Consider the following 13,810-nt stretch of genomic DNA (forward strand, 5'->3'; position numbering starts at 1 on the left):
CACTATGGAGAACAATGTGGAGATTCCTTAAAAAACTGGAAATAGAACTGCCATACAACCCAGCAATCCCACTGCTGGGCATACACAAAAAGGAAACCAGAATTGAAAGAGACATGTGTACCCCAATGTTCATCACAGCACTGTTTACAATAGCCAGGACATGGAAGCAACCTAGATGTCCATCAGCAGATGAATGGATAAGAAAGCTGTGGAACATATACACAATGGAGTATTACTCGGCCATTAAAAAGAATACATTTGAATCAGTTCTAATGAGGTGGGTGAAACTGGAGCCTATTATACAGAGTGAAGTAAGCCAGAAAGAAAAACACCAATACAGTATACTAACGCATATATATGGAATTTAGAAAGATGGTAATGATAACCTTGTATGTGAGACAGCAAAAGACACACAAATGTATAGAATAGTCTTTTGGACTCTGTGGGAGAGGGCGAGGGTGGGATGATTTGGGAGAATGGCACTGAAACATGTGTATTATCATATGTGAAACAGATCGCCAGTCCAGGTTTGACGCATGAGACAGGGTGCTCGGGGCTGGTGCACTGGGATGACGCTGAGGGATGGGATGGGGAGGGAGGTGGGAGGGGGTTCAGGATGGGGAACACGTGTACACCCGTGGTAGATTCAGGTCAATGTATGGCAAAACCAATACAATGCTGTAAAGTAATTAGCCTCCAAAAAAATAATTAAAAAAAAACCTTACATTACCATATGTAAAATAGATAGCTAACAGGAATTTGCTATATGGCTCAGGAAGCTCAAACAGGGGCTCTGTATCAACCTAGAGGGATGGGATGGGGCAGGAGATGGGAGGGAGGTTCAAAAAGGAGGGCATATATGTATACCCCTGATTCATGTTGAGGTGTAACAGAAAACAACAAAATTCTGTAAAGCAATTATCCTTCAATAAAAAAAAATAAGTTAAAATAAAAAGAAAGAAAAGTCCACTAGGAAAGAGCTTCTTGAAGCATCTGTGATGCTTCATTCTCAGCTTCTAGTGCTTCTGGTCAAGTCAGACAGGCAGACAAGAGCGGCCGGAAAGAGAGTCCTCGCCGGGGGAAGGACACAGAATGAAGGGCCTCCTTTGCACAAGTGAGTTGTCATTAGACAGTCAAGACCCTGCTTTTAGAAGCTGCCTTCAGGTGGAGCTGGAGGAAACCACCCAGTGGGTGGGGAGCCCCGCAGCCACCCTCCTGCAGCTCCCCACCCCAGGGTCCTGCAGCCCACCAGCCAGCACTGTGCCAACTCGAATCCCACCCACCCAGCAGGCACCCCTCCAGTGGAAAATACTGGATGCCACCTCTCCTTAAAGCAGAAATCAGGGTTGATCTGGACTCCAGCCTTCATGATGCAGGGAAAATAAGAGCACAGACAGGTTTCCGTTAAATAAGCACAGTGACGAAAACCTCCGCAAAACCCACCGAGCTTTCATCCTCTGCCAGCTGTTCCTGATTTAAAGTCAAACTTAATCCCACTCTGTCTGTGATAGTGGAGAGTTCGGATGTCCCCAGGCAGTTCCTAACACAGGAACCTTGGCCTTTTGCTTCTCATGGAGCAATGTTCACAGAGGCTTCCTTTTTCAGGCAAATTTAGATTGCAGACAGCCTCACCCAGAGCATGCCCCTTGAATAAGACCCTGAAGACCCAAGTTACAGGGCAGTACGTACTATTAGAGGAATCAGCCCTTGGGGAAAATAAGATAGATGTCCTTTTTTAAATAAATAAATAACCATACTTTTATTTTTTTTTTTAAATTTTTGGCCTCACCACGCAGCATGTGGGAACCTTAATTCCCCAACCAGGGATCAAACCCATTGTCTCCTGCATTGGAAACATGGAGTTTTAACCACTGGACAGCCAGGAAAATCCCTCAACATCTTAATTAATAAACACTGTCTCTCCATTGAAAGCAGCCTCCATTATCTGAGGACTTTCTTGTCTAAAGAACCTCACAACTTACTTTCACTCTTATTTAGCCAAACTCAAATGATTGGGAAAATCGGTTTCTCTCTTCAACAGCTACCCAGCTGTAACACCTCTCAGGCACACATGGGCCTTCTGGGGCCATTCCTTACCTGCGCCCCAAGCTGCAACTCTTGACTCACGCTTAAGCTCCTGTTACTTCACTCATGCTTAAGCTCCTGTCGGATACTTGGGTAGGGCGTGTGCTGAGCAAGCTCTCCCGTGTGAGGCACAGAGCTTTGCAGAGAAGATGATCACTAACCAGAGCAGCACAGCACAGAGTCAGATTGGCTGGTTGAGGTCCCGGGGATGCTGAGCACAGAGCAGCCAGCCCTGGGGAGTGGATCACATCCCTAGGAAGAACCAGCTGGGCTCAGCACCTTCCTCACCAAATTCAGCAAGGTCCCCATGCACATAAAATGCACATAGAGGGCATCCCCAGTGGGTCAGTGATAAAGAATCCACCTGCCAGTGCAGGGGCCATGGGTTTGATCCCTGATCTGGGAAGACCCCACATGCTGTGGAGCAGCTAAGCCCATGTGCCTCAACTATTGCGCCTGTGCTCTAGAGCCCGAGGGGCCACACTGCTGAGCCCCTGTGCGCCCTACAGACCGTGCTCCATGAGAGAAGCCACCACGATGAGAAGCCCACTCACCCCAACTAGAGACGCAGCCCCCTGCTCACCACAACTAGAGAAAAGCCCACGCAGCAATGAAGACCCAGCATGGCCAAAAAAAAAAAAAACGCACATAGAATGGTCTAGGGGAGTGTGATCTTTAGGAGAACCATACCTTACAACCTGGACTAATTTAGGAGAACCATACCTTACAACCTGGTCTAAAAGTGTTTTGCATTGTATTCCTTAAAAATCTGTAATTTAGACCATCAGAAGTCTCTACAATTGCTGCTCTTGACCTTCAGCTCCCTAGGCCACCGTCAGCAGAACAGCTTGTGAATTTGAATATGCTGTATAGAGCCTGATGGGCAGGAAGAGAACCAGCAGGTCATGGGTTCACACACACACACCCCAACACACACACAGAATTAGAGACTGAGGATGAAAAGGATCAGTAATCCTCCCAGATTTCAGACAGTACTACAAAGCTACAATAATCAAAACGCCACAGGACTGGCACAAAAACAGACGTGTAGATCAATGGAATAGAAGGCCCAGATTAAACCCACACATCTAGAGTCAATTAATCTTCAACACAGGAGGCAAGAATATACAGTGGAGGAAAGTGGTACTGGGAAAGCTAGACAGTTGCTTGTAAACCAGTGAAGTCTGGACACTCACTCACACCATACAAAAAAAAACTCAAAATGGCTTAAAGGGAAAGTCGCTCAGTCTTGTCCGACTCTTTGTGACCCATGGACTGTAGCCCACCAGATCCTCTGTCCACAGAATTCTCCAGGCAAGAATACTGGAGTGGGTTGCCATTTCCTTCTCCAGGGGATCCTCCCGACCCAGGGATCAAACCTGGATCTCCTGCATTGCAGACAGATTCTTTGCCATCTGAGCCATCAGGGAAGCCCCATAAAATAACAAAGGTTTACTGTATAGCATGGTGAATTATATTCAATTATAATAACAAAAATGGAAAAGAATCTGAAAAAGGATATATATATGCATCCCTGGCGAGGCTGCTCTCAGCTCTCAGGGCTCACCTCGGCTTTGATGAGCCAGCCTCCGTGCAGGCTGCTTCTGTGCCTATGTGCCCTTCCATGCCGTGCCTGCTGCCTTCCAGTTGGCAGATCCCTCCTCCACTTTCCAAGGTTTTGTCCAAGCGTGACTTCTTAAGGCAAGCTTTTCCTACCCTCTCCCCATGCTGCCTCACCCCTCTGTAAAATCAACCCCCCTCCTCCTTTGCATTCCAATAGCGCTCACATATTGCCACTCACTTTATCATCATGAGAAACGCTGGGCTGGATGAAGCACAGTCTGGAATCAAGATTGCTGGGAGAAATGCCAATAACTTCAGATATGCAGATGACACCACCCTTACGGCAGAAAGCAAAAAAGAACTAAAGAGCCTCTTGATGAAAGTGAAAGAGGAGAGTGAAAAAGTTGGCTTAAAACTCAATGTTCAGAAAACTAAAATCATGGCATCCAGTCCCATCACTTCATGGCAAATAGATGGGGAAACAATGTAAACAGTGAAAGACTTTATTTTCTTGGGCTTCAAAATCACTGCAGATGGTGACTGCAGCCATGAAATTAAAAGACGCTTGCTCCCTGGAAGAAAAGCTATGACCAACCTAGACAGCATATTAAAAAGCAGAGACATTACTTTACCAAAAAAGGTCCATCTAGTCAAAGCTATGGTTTTTCCAGTAGTCATGTATGGATGTGAGAGTTGGACTATAAAGAAAGCTAAGCGCCAAAGAATTGATGCTTTTGAACTGTGGTGTTGGAGAATACTCTTGAGAGTCTCTTGGACTGCAAAAAAATCCAACCAGTCCATCCTAAAGGAAATCAGTCCTGAATATTCATTGCAAGGACTGATGCTGAAGCTGAAACTCATTGGCCACCTGATGTGAAGAAGTGACTCATTTGAAAAGACCCTGATGCTGGGAAAGATTGAAGGCAGGAGGAGAAGGGTGTGATGGTTAGATGGCATCACCGACTCGAAGGACATGAGTTTGAGTAAACTCCAGGAGTTGGTGATGGACAGGGAAGCCTGGCGTGCTGCAGTCCATGGTGTCACAAAGAGTTGGACACAACTGAGCGACTGAACTGAACTTATCATCGTGGCTTACTTCAATACATTTGAATGTTGTGTTGTTACTTTTGGGCGTTCGATATCTTGTCTTATTCAAAATTATCTCTGCCTGGTCCTCCAGACCTTTTCCACATCAGAGCACATAGAAAATGATAATATTTACATGGCAAGAGGCTGCCACTGAAAGAGACCTATATGTCAGCACACCTTTAATAACCCAGTCAAAGCTTAAGCAGTCCAGATGAGCAGCTCTGCAGGAAAGGCCCTCATTTAATATTGATTGAAAAAAAAATGATTCAATAAGTCTATTTATAGGATAAAGAAATATCTGAAGTTAAGCCAACATCTTAGGAATGAAAGGAATGATCCTATGGATGGGGGGACATAATCAAGACTGAATATGACCCCAGCAAAAGGATAAGATTGTGGATTTCTTACCCAGGTGGTCAGGGCCTCCTGACCACTACTAGACTCCAGCCCCAAGCTGACCCACAGCACTGCCTTCCTCGCACCTGGCCTCTAATCGTTCAAACTGCTGGCTTCCTGCCCCTCACAACTCCCTCGCTTGCCTGCAAAGTGTCAGCCTCTGTGTGTCTTGGCCTCCCTCTCCCACCCAGCCTCCTCTCTACCTGCGCTTCCCGCTAGCAGCACAGCTGCCCATCTCCACGCCCACCTCCACGGACACTCCTCTGCTCCACCGACAGGCATGGCCTCTCCCCACTCCAGCCCGGCACTGTGCCTGTCATCACAGGCTTCTGTCTGAGTTCTTTTTGTCTCCCGTTCTTTCAATGAAATGTGCTTGCTGTGGTTGAAAACAGTCCTTCTCATTGTAGTTTCCCCTCCTTTACCTGTAACAGGTACAAGTAAGTGTACAGGACGTTGAACTAAACTTCCCACGCAGTTGTGGGAAGACCATGTTCCTGTGTAACAGGGAGACAGGGATGTGTGCTGTCCAGGGTAGGGCCAGGGTCTCGTAGTCTTGCAGAGAGCTGGGAAATATCCCCTGGAGTAAACTGCACTTGGGTGTTTAAAAAAAAAATTCTTTCCTTATTTGGAAATTCATAAATGAAATTTATTGAGGGCAGAAGGAGAGGGGGGTGACAGAGGATGAGATGGTTGGATGGCATCACTGACTCAACGGACATGAGTTTGAGCAAGCTCCGGGAGATGGTGAAGGACAGGGGAGCCTGACGTGCTGCAGTCCATGGGGTCACAAACAGTCAGACACGAAAGAGTGACTGAACAATAAATGAAATGATCCTATACTAAACAGAACCAGAATCACTGTCCCCACATCCATTATTTAACTGAAATTTTGCATTGTAAGTTTGGCCCGGAGGCCTGGGGAGCAGACCAGGAGGAAAACCTGAGAGCAGCGCCCCAGGTGGGAACATACATTGGAAGAAAGGTTCCCAATTAATTCTGTGCAACGGAAACTCCTGCAGAGCTGCAGGGAAGGTGGGGGAGAGAACGGGAGGTCAGGGCTGAGCTGCTGAAGGATGAAACTGTCTGAGCCCCAGGGGCTTGCCCTTGCCCCTGTGGGGCATCCACGGGACTGGTCAGTAGTTAGCTGCCCTCTTGCCCTTACAGTTTCTGAAAGGGGACACAGAGGAGTCAGTGGTTCCTAAAGCAAGTCAGTACATGCTGATTTCCTGATATCCCCTCGCTCACCAAAGGTTTACCGCCCTGAACCAAGGGCCAGCCCTGGGATGTGTCCCGATGGCCACACGTGCACTAGGATCAAGCCCATCCTGACGTTTCCACCCTGTCGTCGGTCGGGAGCACGTCCAAACGTTGGGGCTTCGGCCAGAGGGAAGCAGACCCTTCGAGCATCCTTTGTACTGGGAATGGTAACCCCTGTGTCCTCTGTCCCGCTCAGCCAGGCCTCAGGCCTGTGGCTAATCCACGGAGCATCCTTGCATGTGTGCTGGAAGAGGTCCTATTCCCTGTCGTGACAAGGGCCTGCCTGTCCTCCTGGGTTCGGGGACGTCTGCTCAGACTGAGAAGTCTGATCTGTCTTCCCCCAAGCTCTGCAATCTCTGTCTTCAGTTTAGAATTTGGAGAATGAAATTTATGTATGTATGTGTGTGTCCGACTCTTTGCGACCCCACCGAGCTCCTCTGTCCACGGGATTCTCCAGGCAAGAATACTGGAGTGAGTTGCCATTTCCTCCTCCAGGGGATCTTCCCCACGCAGGGATCGAACCCGTGTCTCTTACATCTCCTGCATTGGCAGACAGGCTCTTTACCACCAGGGCACCTGGGAAGCCCCAGTGACATTTCTGGCAGCGCTTTAGTGCCGAGACAGTTCTGGAAGTTTCCAAGAATCATCAGAAAGTGTGTTTCATGTTCTGTTTAGCAATGAATCCCCGTTGCCGGGTGGACCCCAGCCCGGCTCTGATAACGATGTCCCCTCTTGCCCCTACAGGCACAGAAGGGGCACAGGAAGCGCCCTAAACCCGGCAGGGCTCACCAGGCCTCAGAGCAGAAACCGTGCTCCACGTCTTCCCCGCGGGCCACTGCGCAGAGCCGGACCCCAGGCTGCTGCTCGCAGCCGCCACTGGACGCGTCACACCCGGGCCTCAGCCAGGCAGGTCCGTCTACCAGGCACCCGCAGGAATTTGCCAGACGAGCCACCAGCCCTCCCAGCCTCCCCTGGTCTTTCCAGCGAAGCAAGTCCTTGTTTTGTCTGCCCACCGGAGACCCCTCCCCGGCCTCCGCGGCAGAAGCGCAGCTGTCTGCAAGCATAGGCGGCCGCGGGCAGAGGGCGCCGGAGCGGGGGCACGGCCACCTCCTCTCCATCGATGACCTGGAGGGGGCCCAGGAGACAGACGTGGACACCGGGCTGCGGCTGTCCTCCTCCGACCTGTCTGTGGTCTCTGCCTACTCGGCACCCAGCAGGTTCTGCAGTCCCGAGGAAGCGCCGCACCCCCCGGAACGAGGCAGCGGCCTCTGGTCAGAGCGCAGGGGCTTCAGAGAAGGACCCCTGCCCACTGCGGGCGGCGAGACCGCGGGGGCCTCCTGGGCCACCCTGCCTGTCTTCAAAGGGCCTTCAGGCTCCTCGGCCACAGCTGTCACTGCTCCCCCAGCTTTGGACACCTCCTCGCTCACAGAGACACCCCCAGAACTCCCTTCCGATGCCCCCCAGGCCCAGCAGACTGGCAGAGACGTCCTGGCACCCTCAGTGCCAGCCGGATGCGGGGACAATGACACGGAGGAATTCTACATCTGAGCACCCTCCACTCGTGTCTTTCAGAGCCACAGGCTTAGGTCCCACCTTGCCCTTCTGGGGTCTGCGTGCCATCCGTGTTCTCAGCCCTGCTTCCCCAGGTCCATCCGGAGTCGGATGATCTGTCTCATGGGTCATTAACACCCTTGCCTGGCACCCTTTCTCACCCATGAGGTGGTGTATTTCTAGGGGCTCAATGGCATTTTAAAAGTCGATAAAGATCCTGGGATTTTTATGCAAATAAATTCTCAACGAATTTTTAGGTCATAAAATATATTTTTTAAACACTCAATTCCATTTAGGAAACGGTTTAATGCACTTACATAATTTAAATGCTTCCTATAATTATTTGAAAAGAAAACCTAGTCAGCTGGAGCTGATTGCACAATTTTTTTCATGACGTGAAGGAAAAATGACTAAAGCCAAAATGCTGAATGTGAGCAATATAGCAAGCAACTTGGAGGAGAGGTCAGTGCTCGTGATGTCCACCTCAGTGGATTCTCTGTCTCTGTTTACCCTACCAGGGAGCAGTGGCCCTTAGGATTGCCAGGAACTGTTACAGTGAAAAGAGTCACCTTAGTAAAACATTAGATACATATCTGACTACAGTAATAATACCTCACTTCAGCACTATCACTACAGTGATGCCACGCACCATCCAAAAATCAGCATTTATGCAAAAGTGGCTAATAAGCTTTATACAGATTGAGCCTGAACAACAGACTCTTGGTGCATTTAAAATACAATTTGAGCTCCAAGAACTAGATTTGAATGCACTTTTCAAACACATTCACTGTAACAAGTCGGAGTCTACAGAAGACCACCACCTGGATTTATTTGGACCACTGAGGAAAAATCGTTCTTTGGGGTTACAGGATAGCAGGATATTAGACTTAGTGGGTAGGTATTCGTAAGATGCTTCCATTTTTAAATCTACAGTCTAAGGGCTATCTAGACATATATGTAAATGGGGCCACTTTTTATACTGCTTTCTCCAGTAAACATGCATTGTCATTTTTTCTTTTTTAAACAATTTGTAACTATTTTAACTGGCATTTTCATTGCACTGAGTAGTAAATGCCCTCCCCTGTTCTCCAAGTGGGAAGCTTTGCACAAGATGCTGTCCTGAACCAACACTGCTGCACGAGTGCAGAGGAGCCTTAGTTAAAGCTGGAGCTCTGACCTGACCTTGGTCTTGTCTGTGGTTGCCTGCTTCTGTCACAGCGTGAAAGAAAGAAAAGAAAGTGAAGTCGCTCAGTCGTGTCCGACTCTTGGCGACCCCATAGACTGTAGCCTACCAGGCTCCTCTGTCCATGGGATTTTCCAGGCAACAGTACTGGAATGGATTGCCATTTCCTTCTCCAGGGGATCTTCCCAACCCAGGGCTCGAACCCTGGTCTCCCACATTGTAGACAGATGCTTTACCGTCTGAGCCACCAGGGAAGTCACAGTGTGAATGGTATTCAGATCTCACGTCTCTCCCACTCCAGCAAGGGAATGTTTACAGTCCCCACCTCGGGGACTCGGCAGTGCCAAGTGCTGGCATCGGGAGCCACACCAAGCTGTTCCTGGTTGCCGTGCGCCTTTGGAGAAGAAGAGTGTGGACTTGCCGTGCTCCTGTCCCTCCCTGGTGCTCCACGCCTGGATGACTCGTGGCCCAGTTTACACCTCCCTGGAAGTGCCCACGCCAGCCCAGACGGGGCTTCAGAATCCTCCTCGACACAATCCTCCCAGCAGCCCTCACTAGGCATCACACTTGAGCCAAAGTCTTTGCCGTCCCTGTAGTGAGAACCTTCTCTCCTACCCCGAACAGCCCGGATACTCCAGGACTGCTGTTGTTTAGTCACTCAGTCGTGTCCGACTCTTTGCGACCCTATGGACTGTAGCCTGCCAGGCTCCTCTGCCCATGGGATTCTCCAGGCAAGAAGACTGGAGTGGGTTGCCATGGCCCCCTCCAGGGGATCTTCCCAACCCAGGGATCAAACCTGTGTCTTCTCTGTCTCCTGCATTGGCAGGTGGATTCTTTACCACTGAGCCACCAGGGAAGCCCTTCCAGGACTACAGATTACAATACTGTACTCTGATTTAAGTACATAAAATTATTTTCTTTTATAATTCTATACCAGGAGTGAGCAAACTTTTTATAAAGGGCTAAATAATAAATATTTAGTCTTTGCCAGTCATACGGTCTCTGTCAAAACTACTGAACTCTGTCATAATAGTGTGAAAGGCAACGATATGTAAATGAAGGGAAGTGGCTGAGTTCCAAGAAAATTTATTTTACAAGAACAGGTGGAGGGTCAGACTTGGCCCGAGAGTCATAGTTGGCCAGCCCTTGTGTTCAACTGAGGTTGACTTGAGACTCAGATCTCAGCCACAGTCAACGATGAAGAACGGAGGTCTGCATCCCTCTGCAGCTGTGATGCCCAAGACCAAGAAAACACACTCCTGGGACCACGCTGATGACTACAGAACCACAGGGCTCAGAGCAGTGCGGGGCTTCTTGCCGCAGAGATGATGCCTAGAAAGCCACTGGCTGTCTATCTGCTGCTCGGAAACGGGACTCACAGCCTGTAGCTGAGGATGCAAAGCAACATGCTAACCATTCAGGTGTTGATGTAGCCTCCAAGGACCGGGAGGCAAGCTCAGGACAGCAAAGTCACTGGGGTATCATGATGGACTGTCAGCCAGGCAATGGCTCCTCCAGTGTTCACCCTTCAGCAGCGCCCTTAGCTCAGAATACTCACACACGCCTGCTACTTCAGAGCCAACTCGGGTGCAGTCTGCCTTCACCCTTTTTCTCACTGAGCCCTCACCCCAGCACAGTGAGTCTACCAAACTGAGTGACAGCAAAGGATGTCAGCAAACCTCTTCCATAACAGGAAATGCAAGATGTCCCATAACATGAGAAGAGGAGAGAAGCCCAGCACGGACCACACTCAGACACTCCCCTCCCCGCAGATAGCAGTCTCTCTGGGGAGGAGGAGCCCCAGAGGCACTGCTGGGGCTCAGCTCCCTTTGCTGACCCGCCTCTAGCACTGTCCTCATCCAGAAGGGCTCCTGATACTCCCTGGTGGATCCTGACCCTTTCAGATTATTATTGTGATAGATGCTGGCTGGCATACAGTAGGTGCTCAATAAATTTTGTCAATTTTTAAAAGCTGCAGTCATCTCATAAGTTATTTTTCTCCTGGAAAGGAAAATTCTTGATGGAAGATCTATATTTTAGCTGTAGTTTCTTGTTTAACAGATAAAATGTGTCCTTGACCTTGCATTTCTCTCCCCAGCATTGCCCCAGGGGTCATGTTAATAAGTGCCCCGGTCTAGCTCACAGGCCATCCCTTACTTGCCCCTTTTCCAAATAAGACTCCCCAGATTACTGCTCACAGTCCCACCATGGTCTCACCTGTGGTGTAGTGGTGTTAGTCACTCAGTCGTGTCCGACTCTCTGCGACCCCATGGACCAGGCTCCTCTGTCCATGGAATTCTCCAGGCCCGAATACTAGAGTGGGTTGCCATTCCCTTCTCCAGGGGATCTTCCCAACCCAGGGATTGAACCCAGGTCTCCTGCATTGCAGGCGGATTCTTTACCATCTGAGCCACCAGGAAGATCCACCTAGTATCCATTAGTATCGCTACTTGGTATATGCTTTAAAGAGCAAATGTTTTTTGGGGGTCCCTAATGGACCAAGCCCTACAGAAGCCATCCTGGGTCACCCCGGTTGGGTCTCCCGTGGAGGAGAGTGGTGAGCCCCTGAAGAGACTTGTGTGTTGGTGGAGGGGCTGATGTGCAGTGACCACAGTGGTGGTAGCACCGGGGGCTGCTTGATCCCTGAGACCCAAGGACAGCAGGGCAGTCACGTGGAAGCCCACTGAGCTGCACCGTCCAGTGCCTTCCGGGTGAGGCCAAGTGTTTACTTATATCCGGAAGACCCTGGAGCGCATGGCTGATCTCTTTAGCCCCTTCGTCAAACAGGAGAAATCCAAGTACTTCCTGTTCCCCTACTGGGCCTTCTGTAGATGAATGAATTCTCCAATCCACCAGGTAAGAGGCACCTGAGTAGACTCATAGAATTTCTAGAAGAGATTTTTTTTTTTTTTAAGAGCAAATAAAAACTGTTGAGAGCTTCTCCCTTGCAAGGCCTCAGAACACTAATCAGAGCCACTTCTGGCCAGTGATCCCAAGTCCAAATTTCAGGAGAACAGTGGGAATAGTTGGACGGCTGCCTCCCCGTGCCCCCCACCCTTCCGACCTCCACCCCTGCCCAGGGTCACGTTGCTCCACATTCTTGGTCTGAACATGAATATGCCCCTCAATGATCTGCAGTATTCCACTCCTCTTTAATTCTCTGGAAACACAACTGATCAGATACTATTAGATGCTTGAAGAAACAAGAAATTGACGTGAATAAAAATGGCTTTTCAAAGGAAACATCTTTTGTCACAGTTATAACACATGGATTCAAGAAGAGTCAAGAACCTGAATTTAAAGGTTTTTTATAGAATTACATTCTCCCAACTTCCATGGAAGGCTTTTTTACAAAATGGCTTTGAATGGCATAACTTCTCTGAGTGAATAATGGAAGCAAACATTAATGGTAATTAATGTTGACACCCTCGGGTCTTTTTAAAAGTCAGTTTCTATTTCACAGGTGTGATAACTGTTGTCCAGTTATGTGCCCAACATTAGGGCAGTATGTTCATTTCAGACAGAAGTCACCAGGAAAGCTGAAAGGCCCCTTCCCCGTGCCCCCATAACACACCTCCTAAACTCTCCATTTGTGAGGAGGGTCCCACCTCCCGCTCTCCCAGATGGTGTCACTAATGGAGCTGCTTCCATGGGGGACACATGGCCCCCAGTTGACCTGATCTGGTTCAGACTCGCCTCACCTTATTTGAAACATTGATTTTGTAAGTTGAACACCTGAAAGAAGCCAACCAGGCTCCCCTAGGTTAGCTTTGCCCAGGCTGTAGAACTATATACCCAGAGCATTGTGGAGAGGAGCAACTCGAAACGTGCTTAGCACAGTTCAAGAAGTATGCGGTTATAAGAAACACTTTTAGGCCAGATCGCCTGGCTAAGGATGGCTGCAGGAAACCTTTGGTGCCACCTAGTGGCCAGCCAGTGACTGCCCTTTCCTTTGCAGAAGACTCCGCCCTGATGAACACCAGAGATGCTTCACTTCCATTTATTATTCTGCATTTAATTATTTTATTTCCACAAGGTATTGAAGCCACTGAAATTGCAGTGACATAAGACGATGCAAAGAGAATTAGGAAATTGGGGCTAAGGGAAAGAAAGAGCAGAAATATGCCAACAGTAAAGAAAACTGCTGCAGATGAATTTCCTAGAAGCCAAAGCAAAAAGGGAAATGTGAGCAGCACAGTGGTTCATGTTTGTTAATATAATGAGAAACCCTAGTGACACTGTCCTATTTCATTGTAATTTAAGTTGCCTCAATGTTATGTCTCAAGAGAAACCCAAGTTTTTCTTAGCAAAGAGGTACACTATCTATCACTTTCTCCTCACAGACTGAGAATGAACTTACGGTTACCAGGGCAGAAGGGACGGGGAGGAGGGATAGATTGGGATTTGGGGATTTACATGTACACACTGATGTATGTAAAACGAATAACCGGGCTTCCCTGGTGGTCCAGTGGTTAAGAATCCACCTTGAAATGCAAGGGACATCGGTTCGCTCTCTGGTCCCAGAAGATGCCTCAGAGCAACTAAATTATTAAGAGCAACCACAATTATTAAGCCTGTGCTCTGGAGCTTAAGTCTGTGAGTCTGGGAGCCCTAGAGTCCATGCTCTGCAACGAGAGAAGCCACTGTAATGAGAAGCCCGTGTAGCACAACCAGACAATAGCCCCT

The 13,810-nt window shown here is 48.8% G+C and overlaps 1 protein-coding gene across 1 annotated transcript in view; it reads left to right on the forward strand.

The window, feature by feature from the left end:
- FAM124A (family with sequence similarity 124 member A) overlaps nucleotides 1-11,097 on the forward strand; it is a 117,618-nt gene extending 106,521 nt beyond the window's left edge. Inside the window, exon 4 of the mRNA XM_002691743.6 lies at nucleotides 7,135-11,097. Within this exon, the coding sequence (XP_002691789.1) occupies nucleotides 7,135-7,938 (804 nt within the window). The 3' untranslated portion in view covers nucleotides 7,939-11,097. The remainder of the gene's footprint in view (nucleotides 1-7,134) is intronic.
- The last annotated feature ends 2,713 nt before the right edge of the window (nucleotides 11,098-13,810 follow it).

This window comes from Bos taurus, chromosome 12, assembly GCF_002263795.3.
Source record: "Bos taurus isolate L1 Dominette 01449 registration number 42190680 breed Hereford chromosome 12, ARS-UCD2.0, whole genome shotgun sequence".
NCBI lineage: Eukaryota > Metazoa > Chordata > Mammalia > Artiodactyla > Bovidae > Bos > Bos taurus.